General features: G+C 60.4%; 1 protein-coding gene across 1 annotated transcript in view; it reads left to right on the top strand.

Annotated features, from left to right (window-relative positions):
* The first annotated feature begins 1,404 nt into the window (after nucleotides 1–1,404).
* The window catches only part of WNT7B (Wnt family member 7B), a 174,678-nt gene continuing 155,742 nt past the window's right edge, over nucleotides 1,405–20,340 (top strand). Inside the window, exon 1 of the mRNA XM_055000751.1 lies at nucleotides 1,405–1,720. Within this exon, the coding sequence (XP_054856726.1) occupies nucleotides 1,650–1,720 (71 nt within the window). The 5' untranslated portion in view covers nucleotides 1,405–1,649. The remainder of the gene's footprint in view (nucleotides 1,721–20,340) is intronic.

The following is a 20,340-nucleotide window of genomic DNA, read 5'->3' as shown; positions in this document are numbered from 1 at the left end:
AACTAAGAAAACGGTAGGATGGCAAGACCCGCTTGCTACATGCAGCATCTGATGTCTCCTAAGGGTAATAATTAGGCCTGCAGTGAGGACTCAACCTTCTTCGATTCATTAAAAAAATGCCCTGACGAATCAGCAGATTTTTTTTTACAAAATTGTTTTTGTTTGGTTTATTTCTTAACTGCTTTCCCACCGAACCGGTGCCTGTTTGAAATAGAGGTGGTTACAAAATCCAAAAAGGAAAGCCGCCTTGTACCGTCTGTTAGGGCCAAGCAAAATGACGCCAACCAGCTTTCACATTCTCCAGGACTCTTCGTCAGACTGACTGGTGGTTTGCCAAAAGGGGCCGAGGGGTCACCCCTATTGGCCCCCTACTCAGTCCGCCTTCCACCAAGCATCCTGGCAAGGCCAGGGGAGAGGTATCCTCCTCGCTTCCCCTCTGTCCCTTCCTACTGGAACCATTCAGCCTGAGAGAGCCTAGTGATCCAGTGGAGCGCAAGTGGAGCGCAAGTGAAGAGGGAGGAATGGCAACTGAGTCTGTTCGTTGCAATTCAAGTGTCATTCCTCACTTCTCGCTTGGCCCTCAGAAGCTTGCATGGCGGCCTCTGTTGTTTTGATTGGTCCTAATAGAAGATGGTTTGGAGTTTTGCTTGGTTCCCTAGGAAGCCTCCTGCCCCCACAGTCACACCCAGGGTTGCCTCCTTCCCTACAGACACAGGCCATACTGCAAGAACTTGCCTTCGAAGTGATTGTTTTATGCAGATACAAATGTATGCTGATACCATCCCTTGATTTAAACATACAGTTTATCAACTATGGCTTTACTTTGGTGGCAGATTTGAAAATCAGTGTGTGTCCCCCTCCCCCCTTCAGATGCCTCATTTATAAGCAAACATCCTCAGAGAACAGGTGGCCAGAGGAAGTCCCCTGAAATCAGTGGGACTTTTTTTCTGGCTAAGCTTGCCTTGGGCTGGGTCCCATAGTTGGTTTTAACGAGATGAGAGGGCAGCCCCCCCACCCTCCCACCCGGTTTGGTTGGTTGTTTTTCCAAAAAAGTTTTCGACCTGCAGGGCTGGGGGGGGGGCTCTGTTGAAGACGACTGCGGGGCTGCAGACCCTGTAATTCTCTGAGCCCCACACCCCCACCGCCCACCCCGTGCGCCTTTGGCTTCCTTGAGCGATTTGGAATTGGGCAAAGGAGGCGCAGGCACAGAATGAGGTGTGCGTGAGAGTCCCGGAGCGAGCGGAGCAACCAGAGAGAGAGAGAGAGAGAGAGAGAGAGCTCTCGCCTCCTCCTCCTCCTCCCCCTCCCCCTCCTCCTCCTACCTGAAGCTGCAGATCGCAAGATACGCGGCGCTACCTGGCGAAGCCAGAGCCAGCCGCCAGTCAGCGGAGCGCTGGGCTGCGGAGAGCCGCCCGCCCGCCCGCCCGCCCGTGCCAGCCAGCGGTGCCCTCCCGGAGCCATGCCCGCGGCCCTCGGCTGCTCTGGGGCGGGGGGGCTGCGCGGGGGCGCCCGGGCGGGCAGCGGCGTGCGGTGGCCGGCGGCTGGCGCCAGGCTCCGGAGGCGCTGCGGCCGCGCTGGCGGGCGGGCTGTAGCGGCGCTGCCTCCCGCACCGTTTCTCGTCTATGGCTCGGCTCCCGCCCCGCTAGACCATGCCCAGGAACTTCCGCGAGCGGCTCCTCTCGGTGTGTCTCTGCTTCGGGGTCCTCTACGTCAAGCTGGGGTGAGTCGGGCTCGGGGCCGGGGAGGGGGCCGGCCAAGGGCGCTCCGCCCGGGGCGCTCCGGGAGACCAGGGGCGGGAGGGGCGGCTCCGCACACACAAAACCCCGCATCGATCGGCGCAGAAACGTCGCTTTGGGAGCGGGCAGCCCCGCGTCACGTGAGGGCAGGTGGGGGCGCGCAGGAGGCGCCCGGGGGGGAGCGCCGGGTCGCGCCTTCGGGCCGGCGCCGAGGGCGTTGCGGGCCGAGCCGCCGGGCTGCTTGGAAAGGGCTGCAGCCGCTGCGCTCCGCGGGGCTTGCTTGCGAGGAGACAATGGCCCGTCCACGCCGGCTGGCGCAGAAGTCCGGGGCTTTCCCAGCAAACCCCCCCCCCCCGGCTAGACGGGGGCCAGCCACTGGCCCGGCACCTCCGCCAGAAGCGCCCCTGACGCCAACGGGCTCTCCTCGGAGCGGGGCCCGTTCCTCCCGAGGAAACACGCCCGGGCTCAGGCTCGCAAGGCTGCCGCTGACTTCCGCGAAGCACCCCCGGCGCAGACGGGCGGGGGTGGAAGGGGCTCGGCTGCAGCCCCCGGGCCGGGCCGGGGCGGGCCGGGCCGGGGAGGCTCCTGGCCGCTTCTGCGGCGAAGGGAGGCGAGAGGAGGGCGCCTCCGGCAGGCTCGAGCGCGGCGCGGCTGGCGGGCCAAGACGGCAGCAGGCGGCCGGGCGGCCTCTCCTCTCCTCTCCTCTCCCCTCCGCCCGCCCGCCCGCCGCGAGTTGTCTTTCCACATTCCTGAGCCGCAGCCGAGTTCCTACCTGTTGAGCCGCGCGCGGCCCGCGCCCGGCCTGCCCGCCGCTCTTCCTGGCACCGCCGCCGCCCGCCGGCCGGCCGGCCTCGCCCGGGCTCCGGGGCCCCGGCGCGGCCCCCCGACGGGTCAGTCCCGGGCGCCGGGCCGGGTCTCGGCCGCAGGCCTGCCGGGAGGGCGGGCTCGTTGGCCGCGGGCGAGAGTAGAGCCGGCGCGGCGGGACCCGAGGCTCAGCCTAGCTCGCGGGGGCCGGGCTCTGCCGCTGCAGCCAACGGGACTCTCCCGCGGGCGTAGAAGCCGCGGGCCGCAGCCCTGGCCGTGCGGGGCAGTGGTTAGAGCGCTGGGCGAGGCGCCGGAGAGCCGGACGCAACCCGGGCAGGGCTGTGCGGGCCGCTTGGGCGAGGCGTGTGCGCCCCGGCGGGCGGGCGGGCGGGCGGGCAGGAGGCGCGCCAGAGATGAAGCAGCCCCCGGCCGGCCGCTCGTGCCTCTTGGCGCATCAGGCCGAGGCCAAGGCCGGTGCGGCCCCGTCCTCCGAGGGGGAAGATTTCGGCACAACTCGTTCCAGCCTCTGCTGCGGAGATCCCCGCGGAGGGCTCCCGGCTGCCCGCCGGCGCCTGGCCCCGAGGGCGCCCGCTTGGTGCAGGAGGGCGCCTGTTGTGGCTCCTCCTCGCGTCCTGCTTCGCCTGGGCGACAGCCGGGCCCTGCACGCACCGGCGCCCGCCGCCCTCCCACCCTGGGGCTGCCTCTGGAGCCCGCCGCCCCCCGCCGCCCGCTCCTCCTTCGGCCCGGGGCGCCGCGCTGCCCGCGTCCCGCGCCTTTTCAACCCGCTGCCTCGCAGATTTGCAGGGCGGGGAGGCAGGCGCGCTCGTTGCAGCCGCTCTTCAGCCCCCAGCCCTGCTCGCCGTGCCTCTGGGACAGCCGGGCCCTGCAAGGCCGCCTTTGGGCACCGAGGTGCCACCTCGACGTTTGATCCCCGCGGGAAAAACCCCTTCTTTCCCACCGTTTCGTTGGGCATTGAAGCGTTTTACTGCGGGTTTTATGGTGTCCATTTGTCTGCCTTCCTTGGGCGCGGTCAGCTTGAGTGAGTCTTTATATTCTGTGTCGTTTGGGGAAGGTTTCGCTCTCTTGCAGGAAGGGGGCTCGTTTCGCTATCGGTGGCCTCCGTTTTAATCTTGGTTCTTTGTTGTAAAGGAATTTATTTTGACAGATTATTGTTGCGAGCTGATCTGTGGGAGATAGAAATGCTCTCGAGTATTACGTGTGTTAAGTAAGCCACACTATATAATGGGACTGCGCGTCATACTTGAGAATAAAGCCCCCCCCCCAGGAGTTTCGGTCTGCTTAAGACTGGCCCTACTCATTTCAATAGGAGAGATCCAAGCCTGTGTCCGGTAGCCATCCATCCATCCATCCATCCCATCATAAAAGGAGTTCTTTGTAGCCGACCCACGAAAGTTCCTGTGAAAAGCTTTGCAGTTGAGGTGACATGGAAAGACTGGGGGCTGGATAATCGTCCATTTGTGGCCGTATATGCATGAATCAATGACAATAGTTTCCAGGTAAGACAGCACAAGCTCTTAGCGCAACAGCCTTCCTCTTCCTCCCTCCAAACGAAAGCCTTATAAAGAAGCTACACAGAGTCTCTCTTCACAAGACGTCGTACGCTAGGACGCTCAAGTGCAGTGTTAGCTGGACGCAGTTTGAAAACGCAGCGGAGGGCTCTGTCAATTTCACCTCTCTACAGTAGGGCAGTTTTAAAAGACAGAGCCGGTGGAGATCGCTCCTCAGAGATTTGTTAATTTTATCTTTGCCTCCCCCAAAAGGAGGTGAAATTGACAGAGCCTTTAGGGAAGCACCCTCTGTTAAACCCGCTGAAGATCTAAACTACTTCCCGGCTAACATTGCGTTTCCCTACACTTGACCGTCCCCTGTAAAATGTCTTGCGCAGAGAGTCTCTTAGTAGGAAATGGGCAGGGAGGAGGTGGGACCTCCCTCGGCCGCCTACGGTCACCCACGTTTCCTGCCACAGGTAGCAGGTCAGGGGAAGTGGCCGACTTGTCCCGGGTCCTCGGTGGGGCTGGCGAAAGGCGCAGCTCTATCTGGGACGCGCTGGGCTGGTCCGATGAGGCAGCCTCTGTCCAGGAGTCGTTCCTGCCCAGGCTGGGATTTCTAACGGGATGCAGGAAGATGTCGCGGCAGGGGACTGGGTTATGCAGCCAGTGTCTTTCTCCACCCCCACCCCCAAGTTCCGGGAAAGCGTCGCCTTGTTTAGCTGTCCTAAAGTAGCTGCATCTCGAAAGTCCGGAATGGAGAATTTCGGCGAGTCGAGGCAGACGACCAAAGAGCAGGCGCGCCAGGGGGTCTCCTGCCCCTCGACGGCGAAGAAGAAAGCCTTACCCGCAACTGCGCCGCCTCGGAAACCGAAGGAGAACATTCTCCTCCAAATGTGGCAGGATGCGACCAGCCTCCCCCCCCCCCGCCCCAAGTCCTAAGAGCCCCTCGGCAAGCTACCGCTGGCCGATCGCCGCCTCTGGAGGAGACACGGCCTTCGCCGGACGCTGCTTGGGGCATCTTCAGTCCCGGAAGATGCGCCGAAAGAGGATGCCTCTGAGGAGGTGCAGAGTGCCTGTTCTCAAGACAGCCGCCAGCACCTCCCAGGCATCTGAGGCGGGGGGTGGGGTGGGAGGGATGTCGAGTTCTCATGATTTGCTGAGCGGAGGAAAAAACACGTTAGGGAGGGAAAGGGGGTTCTTGGGAGACTCATTGAGCGTTTTGGCTCAGAGAAGGGCATCCTACCAGCACAGCTCCATGCCCCCTCCTCACCAGACATGACACCGAGAGGGACGACTGCGACGAAGCCAAAGTCCTCTCGGAGGTCCCCGCGGACCAGTTGTTCTTCCCCACGGGGGCCTTCAAGAGGGGAAGGCACAGCGGGCCCGTGGCTCGCCCATCCCGCGCGGACTGGCGGGTGCCCCTGGGCCCGGGGAGGCGCAGCGCCGCCAGGCAGCAGCCTCGGGATCGCCTCCCACACGACGCTTTCAGAAGCGGAGGCAGGAGCACGTGTGAAGCAGCGCCAGCACACCGAGCACTATGAAGGGACCCCGGTCCAGAGCATCATATGGGAGGCGCCGCAAGGTGACGCCTGCTCTTTCTCTGCAGTAGCACAGCCGTTAAGCCGTTCAGTTGCCAATCCACATTCTGTTAGTTCCAGTCCCGCTCCTGCCATGAGCTCAGGAGGTGGCTTTGGGTGCACCCCTCCTCTCAGCCCAGCTCCCCAGCTGCATTGTGGGGAGAAGAATAACACTAACTTGCTCACCGCTCTGGGCGAGGCACTGGTCTAGAAGAGCGGTATGTAAGCGTTGTTGTTGTTGTTGTTGTTGTTGTTGTTATCCGTTGTTATTTTTACTTATTTTATTTTTGCCATTTATAGTCCGCCTTTCTCACTGAGACTGAAGGCGGATTACACAGTGGGTTGCATATTTGTGAGGAGCAATTCACAGGTGCAACTTGAAGGTCATCGCAACGGACAGGCCTGCGTGTCCCGCAATTTCTTCAGCCACAGGTCTCTGTCTAGTGTGCCCGCAGGATAACACTGTCTCCTTCCCGCTCACACATTACATTTTAAATTACAGACTGCAATGTGAGAAGTGAGTTTTGTTGCAGCAGCTCCACCTGCCAGGGCGAAGGAATTCTCCCTCTTTCGCTCTCCTTCTCCAGACGGGACCCGTTTCCCGATTGTTGGTTTTGGGGTGGGGGCTGGGCAAGAAGCTGGGAGAGAGACCCGGGGGGGGGGGGTCTGGGGAAGGGAAGGCCGGATGGTTCAGTGTGCCTCTGAAACGACACCGGCGAGTCTGAAGGCTCGGAGATGCTCTGGGGAGGGAGGGAGGGAGGGGTGTAGAGCTCGCCCCCTCCCCTGCAACGGCGAATGGGGGCGGGGAGAGCAGGGCGAGCCTTCTGTTCCCCTCCACAAGGCGCGACACTGGGAGGGTGGGTTGTGGTGCCCTTTAAACGAGCTCTGGAAAGATCCCCCCCCCCAAAAAACAATAACCTTTCTAATGTAGATCCAGAGGAGTTCGCCGTGTTAGTCAGTAATTGCAAAATAGTAGAGTCTAGTAGCACCTTTAAGACTAACCAACCATTAAGACCTTTAAGCACCTTTAAGACTAACCAACCAGCATAAGCTTTCGAGAACCACAGCTCTCTTCGTCAGATGCATGCTTTCTAATGGAAGCTTCTAATGGAAGCTTTTTCGGGTGTGGGGGGGGGAGATGTGTCCAGCTTCAGAGCTCCCCCCCCCATTCCTTCCCTGCATGACTAAGAGCCAAGCTACAAGTGACGCCTGACACAGGTTGGACACTTGTCAGCTTCCCTCGAGTTTTGATGGGAAATGTAGGCATCTTGGTCTTGCAGCTGTAATGGAGAGCCAGGCTATAAAACCAGGACGCCTACATTTCCCATCAATACTTGAGGTAAGCTGACAAGTGTCCAACCTGTGTAAGGCGTCACTTGTAGCTTGGCTCTAAGGCAGGTGGGAAACAAGCCTGCCCTTTTTAATTCACACCTTACAATAAAGGCATACACAACGTGCATGGATGGGTGCGTCCAAGTTAGTAAGAAAGCGCCAAGTAGCAAATGAAGGGGGGGGGGGGGCAATACTTGGCTAAGTGTGGGGTTTAAACCACAGCCTCAGTTCTGCACGCCTTGAACACGACTCAGTCCACATATCAAGAAAAACAAATGAATCCATCCGTTGTAAATTGGGAACGGGGCTAGAGGTGGTGAGAAACGCCGGACGAAGGTGCAGAGAAATGAAAGGCGGGAACTGTGGCGTTGGTGTTTCATTCTGGCCGCTACGGAGCTGTCCAGGGGCTTTGCGGAGTAACTTGTGGCTCTATGATCTCTGTTTTGATGGGTGGTGGGGAAGCAAAGCTAGGCTCAGAAGGCCGGGTGTGGAAAGCGCCTTTTTCCAAAACAAAAAAACAAAAAAAACCCCCAAAGGTTCGCAAACAGGGTTTTTTGCCCGAGGATGACGGCCTGAAAACCACCAGCAATTGGTCTGTGGCAGCGTTATGCTAAACATGCGAACTACACTATACTACGTAATTAATTGTACTTACTCTAATTAATTCCCTGACCTGGATAGCCCGGGCAAGCCAATCTCGCCAGATCTTGGAAGCTAAGCAGGGTCAGCCTTGGTTAGTGCCTTCGTTAGTAATTCCATGGGAGACCCCCAAGGAAGTCCAGGATCGCATCGCAGAGGCAGGCAATGGCGAACCACCTGTTAGTCTATTACCTTGAAAACCCTATTGGGGGGGGGGGGTCGCCATAAGTCATCTATGACTTGACGGCACTCACCACCACTATCATCAATAATCTGAGCTGCCTGGGAGCTGTCCTGGAAGGGAAGCCGGCTGCAAAGGCCTGGGCAGGGCAGGGCAGGCGCCGCGGCTGCTTAAGTAGTTGTGGGGGCGGAGGGGCTGGTTCCCTGAGCAGGTGGAGCCCAGCGCCAAATAAGGGGTGTGTGTGTGTGTGTGTGCGCGCGCGCGCGCGCCTGCTGCATTGTTTCTTTCCTCCCCTCCATCTGGGGTGAGGGGGTGGCTGGCCGGCCCCCGAGGGCAGCTGCCCCTGTTGCCCACTGGCTAAGACCAGCCCTGCGACAGCTGGCGGGGGTGGACCCCATCTGCCTGTCCAGATTCCACAAGTGCCAACAGACGCCAGGGCTGTGCCGTTTGATAACGTAGCTGGGCATCTTGCGCAAGATCGAGACATTTTTTCCTTATTTTTATTATTAATAACAGTGAAGACTCCCTTTCAGGCTCAGAGAGGCCCCTCTGCCTTGTGCTCTTGGCTCTGCCCTTTAGGGCGCCAGCTTCTGTCCTTTTTTGCATTGTTTTGCTCGCCTTGCCTGTAAAACTACGTGCTCGGGTGTGTGTGCGAGAAAATGAGACTGGACGACTATCTCCAACACTTCCCAGATCAGCAGCCAGGCCGGGACTCGCCTTGAACGGTCAGGTGGCCGCAAGGAGCAAGGGGGCAGCAGACGTGTGTCTGCGGGTGCCTCCAGCGCCCACCAGTCCCGCTCCTGCCTCTTGTTTGCCAGGGCAAGTAAGAATCCGGTTTTGTCACGGGCTGTTCATTGCACCACCAGTCAGTCCGGGCTGTTCATCAGCTTGAGCCAAGGATTCCTGACAGTGCAGCAGGGCGCAGTCGGCTTTCCATGCGTTTGTGTTCTCACACAACTTTTGTCTAAGTAGTCATTTGCCACGTCACTGGCTGCACCTCTGTTTGGACCAGCAATGTTTTCACTCATGCACGGCTCTGGGAAACCCCTTTTAAAAATTGTTCAATAGGAGTTTGGGTCAACTGAATTCGCTCAGCTTCCACCAGGCCGATAAAATAAGTGTGACTGTTGAACACATTCGTCACAAAATCCATGGCATTCCTTCACACGGCAAAAATTCGTGTGACATCGCAGTGATGTGATAGGAACAGTGAAAGCCAGAGGTCGGGGTCGACCCTCGTCGGGGTCAACGCCAGGAGCGCCTGAGCAGCAGACCAAGAGAGGTGGGGCAGCAAAGCCCGGGAGGGGGTCCCCAGCCAGGGACCAGCCAAGGGGCCGAGCCGGGGAGGAAGCCTTCCGCCCAGAGGCAAGGCAACGCGGCGGGGCTGCTGGCAATTTGCTGATCCCCCCAGCGATGCACAGTCAAAAGGAAGGGCAGGCAGGGCATAAACAACAGAAACCAAGACTTCCCTTCAAGGGCCAGCGCGGGTCCGACTAGATCTGTGAGGTCCAGTCCCCGGAAGCTCCCTGGGAGCTCGCCGGCCAGTCCCACTCTCGGCTTTACCTACCTCGCAAGGTTGTGGGGAGGATAAAATAGATGACGGGAGAATGTTGTTGGCCGCCTTGGGATTCCGTCGGGGAGAGTGAAGGAAATGAAGAAGCAAGCCGGGGCGGCCTCTTCCGACTGGAGCCTCGCAGCGGGGCCTTTCCAAAGGCGGGGGTGGGGGATATAAAAGGGCTCCCGACCGCCAGGCAGCTTAACAGGACCCCGGCGGGGCTGACCTGTCGGGCTGCTGGAGAGGCAGGGGCTGCCGCCCACTCCCGGTTGCTGAAGCTGGCCGGGAGGGCTGGCCGGAGCCCCTGCTTGGAGGAGGGTCCCCTAGCTAGGAGGGCGGCCCAGCTGTCACTCCTCGGCAGCATTTCCACTCGCCGCTGCCTTCTTGCAGTCTCTCTGCCTGATCTGGGACTCCGGGCGCCTTGGCATCGCCCTCCTGGCATTGCCCGAAGGCTGAGCCTTGACGGCTCTTCCCCCCACCCCCGTTTGCCTGTTCCCTCCACAGAAAGGTCGATCGTTGCTCTTCAGAGGTCGGGCTGAACCCCGGCCCCTGCAGCGCCTCGCCCCCCAGCCCCCGCTCTTCAATCCCTCCGCCCTAAGAGCTCGGCAAGAAGGATTTCTCTTGCATTTCCAGGGTTCCTCCAGAAAAAAAGTGATGTGGAAAGGCTCGCCCCCCCATTGCCCCATGCACACTTTGGGGGGCGGGGAGGACTGATTTCATTCGGCTTACCCTCTGAATTGGGTTGCCCTGGGAAAGAAGAAGGAGGCTGCGGTTGCAGGCACGCTACTTGGAAGTAAGGGCGGCCTTACTTGCAGGGGCGATTTTTGCCGCGTTTGGCTGCAGACCTCTTCGGAGTTCCTTGCAAATTCTGGAGGATTACCACCGCCCCCCACCGCCCCTATTCAGACTTCAGGGCGGCGTTTCAAGGGTTCTCTTCCGAGTTTTCTCCCCCGCAGAAACGCGGCCTTGGAATCTGAAGGGCGTGTGCGTGTGAATCGTCCGGAATTCGGAAGGAAACCCGAAGAGTTGCCTAACACGGTAAAAATCGCGCCTGCAAAAAAGGCCTGCAACTGACTTCGTGTTTCTTGGAAGCTTTTAAAATCGTGCTTTTATAATAATTATTATTCATAAGTGTGTACATAGAGATATAAAGGGAGGAATCTTATCATTTACTCAGGAGTAAGTCCCACCGAGTTCTTTGGGACCGACTTTGGGCGCTGCAGCTTTGGAGTTTCTCCGAAGGCTTCTCCCAGGAACATTTGGGTCACACGATGCGTGGAAAGGATCAGGTCGGGAGCTGGATCGGGCCGCCGCCACAGCCGGGATCTCCGTCCAAAATTCCGACGGGACGGTCCCAACCCGCGCCAACCGATCCGATGATGTTACTAGTGAGAGAGAAACCCCCAAAGCCGACCTCTGACAGGGAACGAGCGAAAGCGCCCCTGAGCGAAAAGGCCACGCTTCGCGCCGGCCGCTCCATCTCCCGGCGCCGGCAGAGACTTCACAAACGCCGCTGGTGCAGCTGGGCAGCAACGGCTCGTCCCACAAGCGCAGGCCTTGTTCGGTCAATGGCTTTGCTTTTCAAGGAGGCGACCAAGGGCCGACGTCCTCGGCCAGACTCTGGGGAGGGCGAACCCCCTGCGCGGAAATACCAGACGGCCTTTCTGACGTTGCTTTCGTTGCGAGTTCTTAGACGCATCGCAGCCAAAGACTCCCCTCTCGTCGGAGACGGGGCTGCCGGGGCTGGAGCAGAGGCCGCCCGGACAGGCCTCAAAAGGAAACCCTGAAGGCGGGCGCCCTCAGCACCACCGGACGCGGGGAGGCGCGGCTCTCCGGGGCGCTCTTTCCCGGCGACGCCCGCCGAGGGGACGGAGGAATCGGCCTGCTCTGTCGGGAAGACTGCCCGGAGAAGAATCAGTGGCAGCCGGAACGGGACCCCTCCAACGCTCCCGGATCTTTACCCACAAAAAGTAGAATAAGTTTGACCTTGCCTTATTCCTCCAATGGGGACCAAACGCTGCTTGCACCATTCCCGAGTTCATTTTAACTCAACAGCAACCCTGTGAGGTAGGTTAGGCTGTGAGTGTGAATGGCACAGGGCCACCCACAGCGAGCTTCCACGGCAAAGGGGAATCGAACATGGATCCACCACGCCAAGCACCACACCCGGCCGGCCTTCCTCTGGCCCCTGGAAATGCTTCCCCCCAGTTCGCACCAATGGTTTGCCAGGCTTCAGTGGAGGGGCAGCCCCCAGGCGGGAGCGAGAAGCGCGGGAGGACCGAGATGCGGGTGCTTTGAGGGGCGTCTGAATCCATCCTGGGTGAGGGGGTAGCTTAGAAATCCTTCCACGGAGGGAGAAGTTCATTGCAGCCGGGAAAGGGTTTTGCCGCCATTTATCGTTCTTGGTTTTTTTTAAAAACAAAATCTGAGAATTTTAAATCGAATGGAGTTGCTACGGCCAGTTCAGCCACCCGTACGCACGCCCGTTCACACTTGCGGACGCCTGTGCCAGCATCCGCGTGCAGCCGCCTCTGCTCTTTGGCTCGGATCTTGGCCCTGGTCGTGCACGTGTGAACCGGCTCCCAGATATGGTGCGTGATTAACAACTGCTCTGCCTCTCTTAGACGCGCGTTGAGGACTGAAAGGAAGGCCGCGGTTTTTTGTTTGTGGGCCCCGATCCCGTGCACTTGAGAGTAAGCTGCGCCCACTTCAGGGCGGCTCTGGTTCCGCGGCCTTTGTGGCGAGGGGGATGGGCTGGCAGCAGTGAGTCCCGCGCCCTTCTAGGGTTTTGACCCGGCCTGCCAAGTGGGGTCTAGAGCGGTTTGGCGCTCCGGGTAAAGGGGGAGAAGGCTGCGTGCCGTCCGAGTGGCCTGAGAACTGGGCCGCCGCCAGATCCGGTGTCTGACTCCTACCTTCCCCAGTCCCACCCGGCACTGAATTCAGTTGGATCCAGGAACTGAACCGGCCCGCTGAATTCCAAGCACCTGGAGGCTAGAAACCACTCTCGAAGTCCCTGCGATCGGTCCTCGAGTAACTTCTAGGAGCCGCCTGTTATTTCGACAGGATCGTTATTTCATTTATTGTCCGCTTTTCTCCGCAAGGGGAACCCAAAGCTCGCATTGGTCTCGCTCTTGGGCAAGGTTAGGCGAGCGTGTGACCGGCCCCGCTCACCAGTGAGCTTCCCCGGCAGAACCGGGATTCGAACCTGGGCGCTCCCGGGTCCCAGTCTCTGACTACTGCACCACACCGGCGCCGCCTCTTTCCTCCACCCAGGACACCCGGCTTCCCATCTGCTCAGCTTCGCCAGGCACCAGCAGAATGCGTCCCAGCATCCTTTACATCGAGTGCCCTGCTGAGAAGGGCAGTCCCACCCTGTGCTGCGGCGCCCTAGTCCCAAGGCACAGTGGACGGCAGCCTTAATTACGCGAGGGAAATGTCTGGTGTGCTCGTTCACGAAAGACCCCCTATTGCGGGATGAAATTCCCATCTTTTTCTTCTTTCAAGGTAGAAGGATTTTTCCTGTTCAGGATCACACGTGCATGTCTAGGGCTTGATGAGCGGAGCGAGGGCTTGCATGTGTGAATGCATGGATACGGATCAGAGGTTGTGCACGGGAAGTTAATCTTTCTGTTAGGGGTCGTTCTGGGAAAGCAACAGCCTGGCCTTGGGGAAGCCGCTCCGCACAGCCCAGCTGCCCAGCAGCGTATAAGAACACTGACCTGTCGTGGTGGAGCTAGATCAAGATGGGTAGCCCCGTCAGTCTGCCTGTAGCAGTGGGAAAGAGCAAGAGTCCAGCAGCACCTCTAAGACTAACGAAGTCTGTGGTAGGGGACGAGCCTCTGAGATTCACAGCTCCCTTCTTCAGATACAGCTAGACTGTGAGCCCCCCTGTCCTTACATCTCGGAGAGTGGGGTGATTGTAGAAGCCGTGCATGACAATAGCCAGGGTATGCAGAGGAGTAGCAAGTGTGGAGACATCACACTAACCTTGTTTACCATTCTGAGTGGGGCACTAATCTGTCTAGAAGGGCGGTATACAAGAGCAGGTATGGAGAGAATCCAGGAGCTCTTTCCCTTTCAGCCCTCGCTTGCTGGCCCCGCAGCTTCCTCGTTCTCTCTCTTTCTCTGGAGCTGTGAGACCCCCTCGGTTTTTAAGGGGAACAGTCGCTGTATCTCAGCACAGCACCGTATTTTAAAAAGGTGGATAAGAACTTTCTTCCAAAGAGCAAAGAGATTAAATGATAGCAGCTTGATTTCGAGAGCCCACAGAGTTTGTTCACCCCTATCTTTTGGCGCAGAGTCGTAAGCGGCAACACTGCAGCCCAAGCTCTGCTCACAACCTGAGTTCGATCCTGGTGGAAGCCAGGTTCAAATTGCAGGCTCAAGGTTGACTCAGCCTTCCATCTTTCTGAGGTTTGTAAAATGAGTACCCAGTTTCCTTGGAGTAAAGTGTAGATGACTGGGGAAGGCAATGGCAAATTACCTTGTAAAAAAGTCTGCCAAGAAAATGTGATGCCCGTCCTCCCATGGGTCAGTAATGGCACAGTGTTTGCACACCTTTACCTTTACCTCTCCAAATCAGCACTTCTGTATATGTACTATCTTACCATCCCACCATAGAATCATAGGGTTGGAAGAGACCTCTAGGATCATCTAGTCCAACCGCCTGCATAATGCAGGAAATTCACAAAGACCCCTCTGACTGCCCTAGTGACCCCTGCCCCATGCCCAGAAGATGGCAAAACACCTCCAGGGGTCCCTAGCCAAACCAGCCTGTGGAAAACCACCATCCGACCCCAAGGTGGCGATCAGCACCACCCTGGGCAAGTAAGAAGGGCCACGAAAACCAAGCACTGATGCAACCCCTTCTGCCCTCCCCCTCATGTTCTGCCCAGGTTCATAGGATCAGCATTGCTGCCAGATGGCTATCTAGCCTCTGCTTAAAAACCTCCAAAGAAGGAGAGCCCACCTCCCAAGGAAGCCTGTTCCACTGAGGGACCACTCTGTTAGGAAGTTCTTCTTAAAGTTAGTCAAAAGCTCTTTTGATTTAATTTCAAGCTGTTGGTTCTGGTTCGAGCTTCTGGGGCAGCGGAAAACAACTCCGCACCATCCTCTATATGACAGCCCTTCAAGTACTTGAAGATGGCTTTCATATCCCCTCTCAGTCGTCTCCTCTCCAGGCTAAACACACTGAGCTCCTTCAACCTTTCCTCACAGGACTTGGTCTCCAGACCCCTCACCATCTTCATTGCCCTCCTCTGGACACGTTCCAGCTTGTCTATATCCTTCTTAAATTGTGGTGCCCAAAACTGAACACAATACTCTAGGTGAGGTCTAACCAGAGCAGAGTAGAGCGATACCATCACTTCTCCTGATCTGGAGACTATGCTTCTGTTGATATACCCCAAACCTCATTTGCCTTTTTAGCTAGCGCATCAGACTGATTGATTGATTACATTTATAGCCTGCTGCTGACTCACGTTCAGTGTATAGTCTACTAAGACCCCTAGATCCTTTCTGTGCATACTACTGCCAAGACAAGTCTCCTCCATCCTATAATTATGCCTTTGATTTTTCCTTCCTAACTTTGCATTTATCTCTGTTGAAATTCATTTTATTTGTTTTAGCCCAGTTTTCCAGCCTGTCAAGATCATCCTGTATCCTGACTTAGTCTTCCGTGGTATTTGCCACCCCGCCCAGCTTAGCATCATCTGCAGATTTAATAAGCATTCCCTCCCTACTGAAGAGCTTTCTTGTTTGCAAGACTGAATATTATACCCGCAACGGTTTCACAGGGGAGATTTTTGAATAGGTCCTCTTTGGACAGAATTTGTCCTTGTGGCCTGAATAGGATCGGTACATCCATTCATGCCCTGCTTAAATGTAGGATCTTCCAAAATAGAAGGGATCGTTATATTAAGTCTTTAATTAAGCAGCCACCATCCCCCTTACTCTCCAGAAACCCTGGCTGTTTTGCTTAGCTAGAAGGACCCTAAATTTACCTTAGCAATTGCAAAATATGCCTCTGGTCCTTTTAGTCCAAAAAAGATATGGAACAGGTATTTTCTGCTGCTAAAGATTTATGAATCAATGAGCTTCTAAGGGACTAAAAGGAAGGGAATAAGCATCGTTGGAGCGCCATGCAGTGCCTTGGCAGACCGCTGGCTTTAGTGCCATTGCAGAGTTGGAATCTTACAGAAGTCAAGGATGTGCTGCAGGACACACAATTCACACACACACAAGCGCTGTGGAGGATTGCTTGCCAACCCGTCCTGAGACTGAGGCGGAAACGATGCCAAGTTTGTGCCTCCCGATAACAGTATCAAAAATGGTGATGGAGTAATTTGAAGTCAGGCTTTCTTTCTTTCTTTCTTTCTTTCTTTCTTTCTTTCTTTCTTTCTTTCTTTCTTTCTTTCTTTCTTTCTTTCTTTGGAGCCACCTCCCCCCTCCCCCCATAATCTGAGTAAGCTGTAGCTTGCACCCAGCACAACCCTGAGAACGCTTTCCTAGAAGCAAGCAGGCCCCATTGACCAGCCCCGAGGAGACCTGCTCAGGACGGCTCTCTTCTGCTGCTTGCAAGGCCACGGTGCCGGCCGCCCGCGCCTGGGGCCTCTGCTGTCCCGAGCACAGGAGGCCCCTCAGCCTGACAGGCACCCTCCGCACTCCGAAGCCCCGGTTTTCTGGCTCCGGCCGCAGGCCAGAGGCAGGCGGGTGTGCAGGTGCCCGGGGCGGGCGAGGAAGGAGCCCCGCCGAGGCTCCTGCGTCCTGTCCCCGGGCCCCGGCCGTGCCCTCGGCGCCTTCCGCCAAGCACAGCCCCTTGCCCCGAAGGGCTTCCAGGGCCGACGGCGCCCGGGGAGAGAGGCGAGGCGAGGCGAGGCGAGGCGGGGGCCCTGCGCAGTCCTGGGCTCAGCAGGGCTGCAGCCGTCGAGCGCGGCTCCGGCGGGGCAGGACGCGGCGCTTCCCGCTTCGCCGCTGCCCGCGGCCAGGAGCCTGCGGCGGGACTCCGCCCCGGGCGCCGCTTCCCGGCTCTCGGCCCCTCCATTGGCATCCTGGCCGGGGCGGGGGGGCTGCGCGGGCGCGGAGGCGGCGGCGTGCGGGGCGGCCGGCCCAGCGGGGAGCGGCGCGCCAGCCCGGCCGGCAGCAGCAGCAGCGGCACTCGGGACGCCGCCGCCGCGCGCTCAGCAGCCTCCCGCCGCCACAGCCCAGCCCGGCCCCGGCCCCGGCCCCGGCCCCAGGCGGCGGCGCAGGCGGGCGCAACCGGGGCGCAGCTCCGCTCAGCCCCGCCGCCGCCGCAGCCCGTCCCGCCCTCCCCGCCGCCCGCCCAGAAGAGCCCCCGCCGGGGCAGCAGGAGCCGCGGGCGGCCCGGCGGGAGGCAGCCAGCCAGCCAGCCAGCCAGCGCGCAGCCAGCGGAGCCGGGCCGGGCCGCACCATGCTCCTGCTCTCCTCCCGCCGCGCCCTCCTCTCCGTCTACTACCCGCAGATCTTCCTCATCCTCACCAGCGGCAGCTACTTGTAAGTCGGCCTTTCCTGCTCGCGGGCGGCGGGCGGCGGGTCCCCCCGAGCACCTCCCGCTCCAGGCGGCCTCGGAGTCGGGACCGAGCCGGCGGCACCAGCAGCCGCTGGGGAGAGGCTGCCGGTCAGCAGGTGCCCCCGAAGGGGCTGGGCGGGCGGGGCCGGCCGAGCCGGAGGGAAGGGTGGCCGCCGGCCGTCCCCGCCAGGCAGGGAGGCGCTCCTTCGCCGGCCCCCCGAGCGCGGTTCGGCTTCCCTCCGGGTCGCCCTGCCTGGAAGCCGGAGGCTGGGAGGGCGGTGGAGGGGAGGAGGCGGAGGAGACAGCCGCCACCTGCAGGCACCGGGCGCGGCGGGCTGCTGCGCCCCTCGGCCCCCGGGAGGCTTCCTCGGGAGTAAACAGGCCCCGGCGGGCGCTGCAGCCCGCCGCTCTTGCCGCCCGCGGGCCGAGGGGGCTGCCGGCCTGCCGAAGGGGAGGGGGCGCCGGCCGGGCTGGCCCTTCCTAAAGAGAGCCGGGGGAGAGCGCGCCGCTCAGGGCGCGATCCAGCCGCGGAGAAGCGCTTCGAGCTCAACGGGAGGCTTCGCCCCGCAGCCCTCGCCCTCCCCGAGGTGGGCGCGACGCAGAAGCGCTGCTTGGCTGGGTCGGGCTGGGGATTTTAGGGCCTTGGCCCGGACTTCACCTTCGGCTTCGTTCCGTTGCGTACGGGGCGCTGGCAAGTGGCACGCCGGCCTGGGCTAGCGGAGGGTCGGGGGCGGGCGCAGCTGGAGCCGCCGGGTGCTTGCCGTATCGGCTCCCGAAACTGCACGGGGCGCCCCCCCAGCTCCCCCTCGATTTGGGGCCCGATCCCGCCGGCTCAAGCGGCTCTCTTGCCGGCCCCGGTTGCCGCGGCTGCGGGAGGGGGCAGCGCCGGCGGGCAGGCGAGGGCGCTCCGCTGCCTGGCTTCAGAGGAGTCCGCAAGAGCCTCCCAGCGCCGCCTGCTCCCCAGCGTTCGACTCGCTTCCTACGCACGCCAGCACCGGCCTTCCAACAGCCCCGCAAGGTAGGCAGTTTTCAGATCTCCCTGTAGTGCACGTGGGGCTGGGGGCCGCTGAAGAGGCGAAGGAAGGGGGGCTTCTCGCCTCCCCCGTTCGCTGCCAAGGCAGTGCGCGCCGGGCCGGAGCCGCGTTTGAAGCTGGAGCTCCCCGAGCCAGCTGAGATGCGCCGCCGCCGGAACCTGAGCCCGGGATCTCTTCTGCAGCCCGCCTGTCGGATTTTCAGGCTGCAATCCTCGCGGGAGAAAACCCGGATTGGCTCGGCTTGTGAAGTTGAAAGCCTATGCATCTTTACACGAGAGTAGGTCCGGCTGAGTTCAGAAGGACTTCCTTCAGAGCAAACACGGATGGGCTGGGGAAGGGAAGGGCTGGATTTCGCCCCCAAGGCTTTTCTCCTGCGAGGGGCTCGCCGTCTGCCGGGTCTCGAACCGCACCCACCCCATCCCAGCGCGGCGGCTCGTCTTACTCGCCGGGAAAATGCGCCTCCTTCCCAAACACGCCGCCAGGCCCGCGTCTGGGTCTCCCTGCGAGTGCCTAATGAAACGCACGTGCCTCGGGCGCTCCGGAGAGCGCCGGGCTGGCCTTGCGGCGGGTGAACGGGCCGCCTTTCGCCGCCCGAGGCGTCACGTCGGAGCGCTGCAAGCCTCGGGAAGCTGCGGAGGGGTCTCTTCGCCTGCAAAGCTGGGGGGCCGAAGGGAGGCGGGTTGTTTTCCGGAGAAGTTTCGAATGGAAACCCTGGAAAAAACGGTAGGAAAGGGAAGGCCTCTCCCTCCCCAGCCCTCCTCGCTATAAATAGCCCCAAGTCTTGAAACAAAAGTTTGCTCGACCGCACGCCAGATGCTGGCGGTTTCCCTTGCAGTGTGACATAATTATAAGGTCCGAAGGCAACGCTGCAGCGAGAGAAGCAGGAGGCGGCGGCGGCACAGCCCGCGGAGCTCGCAGAGCTGCCCTTCGGGCCCCCCTCCTGCGGGAGCCGCCCCCGGGCGCAGGGAGGCGTCCAGGGAACGGGCGGCGGAGGCGCCCCAGCTGCGAGGGCCCTGGGCTCGGAGGCAGGACGGCCGGCCCCCGCTGCGCCCTGCCGCAGCAGCGGGAGGTTTCCTTCGGCCTCGGGGGAGTCGCCGGGCCGGGCCGGTGCAGAGCTGCGGGAAGCAGGGGCGGACCAAACCTCCCCGCGCCACTGGCCACTGGCGAGCGCCGGCCGCGGAGGGAAGCGCTCGGAATCTGCCGCAGCCCCGGGCTCTGGGAGTGGGGCCGCCGGCGCGACTCGGGAGCAGCTGCGAAGCCCCCCGGCGGCTGCTCGACCCGCCTTGGCCGCCGCCTCGGCCCAGGGCGCGGAGCCCCGGCGCTTTCCAAAGGCCCCCAGACGGCGCAGCTCGGAGCAAGGCCCGCCGCCCTGCTGCGCAACCTGCCCGCCTCGGCTTTGCAAAGGGCCACGGAGGTGGCCGTCCAGGCGCCCTTCTGGCCACTGCTGCGCCGGCAGCGCGGCCGCTGTCGAGCCCGCCTGGCCTCTTCAGCGGGGCTCTTCCAGGGGCCGGCCGGCCGCTCTTTCTGGCGGTGGGTAGCGAAGGGAAAGAGCCCCTTGGCTTGGCACGGGCCTCCTCTTCGGCAAGGGGCACCACGCCGCCGCCCCGCCCCCGGGCATATCGAGGCGGGCAGCGGCGAGCCGTACGGCTGAGTGCGGGGCCAGGCCCGCGCCTGCTTCCCTCTTCCCTGGGGCGGGGGCCGTCAGGGGGATTTCAGTGCGGAGCTGGTTCGAGAAAGCAGGCCCTTCACTGTCCAGCCGTCGCTCCCCTCGCCTCCCAACACTACATAACGCCGTCGCCCCGCTGTTGCCTCGCCAGTCAGGCATTTCTCCCGCGGCCGTTCCGGTCTTTTCTTTAGAGGCGCCATAGAGTTTTGGTTTTTGCAGGGACGATTGTTGCCCTTAGGCCCCATACTTCTTCGGGCTTGCTTCCAAATTCCAGATGATTACCCCCCCCCTTCAGATTTCAATGGGGTTTCAAATGTTCTCTTCCCAGTTTTCTCTCGGAGTAGAAAAAACAGACACAAAACTCGGAAGAGGTGTGGGGCCAAAGGGGCAAAAAAATCGCCCCTGCCACACAAAAAAAGGCCACTGGTCATGGCAGTCTTTTCAGATGCGCGTCTCCTCTGGGCAGGGCTTTTCTTCTGGGAAAAGAGGTGGTGGAACTCAGTGGGTTGCCAGCACATGGGGCAGCTCCTGGGGGGAGGTGGTGCCACATGTGCGCATGCAAAGTGCAGGCATGCTTCGGGGACCCTGCAATGACGTCACTTTGGGTCAGCTGGAACAAGGGGGGAGTTTTTTAAAGTTTAAATTGCACTCAGTGAAAATGGTCACATGGCTGGTGGCCCCGCCCCCTGATCTCCAGACAGAGGGGAGTTTAGATTGCCCTCGGTGCCACTAAGCGGTGCGGAGGGCGATCTAAACTCCCCTCTGTCTGGAGATCAG

The sequence above is a fragment of the Eublepharis macularius genome, chromosome 16 (assembly GCF_028583425.1).
Source record: "Eublepharis macularius isolate TG4126 chromosome 16, MPM_Emac_v1.0, whole genome shotgun sequence".
Lineage (NCBI taxonomy): Eukaryota > Metazoa > Chordata > Lepidosauria > Squamata > Eublepharidae > Eublepharis > Eublepharis macularius.
This window is presented reverse-complemented; position numbering and strand designations above follow the sequence as displayed.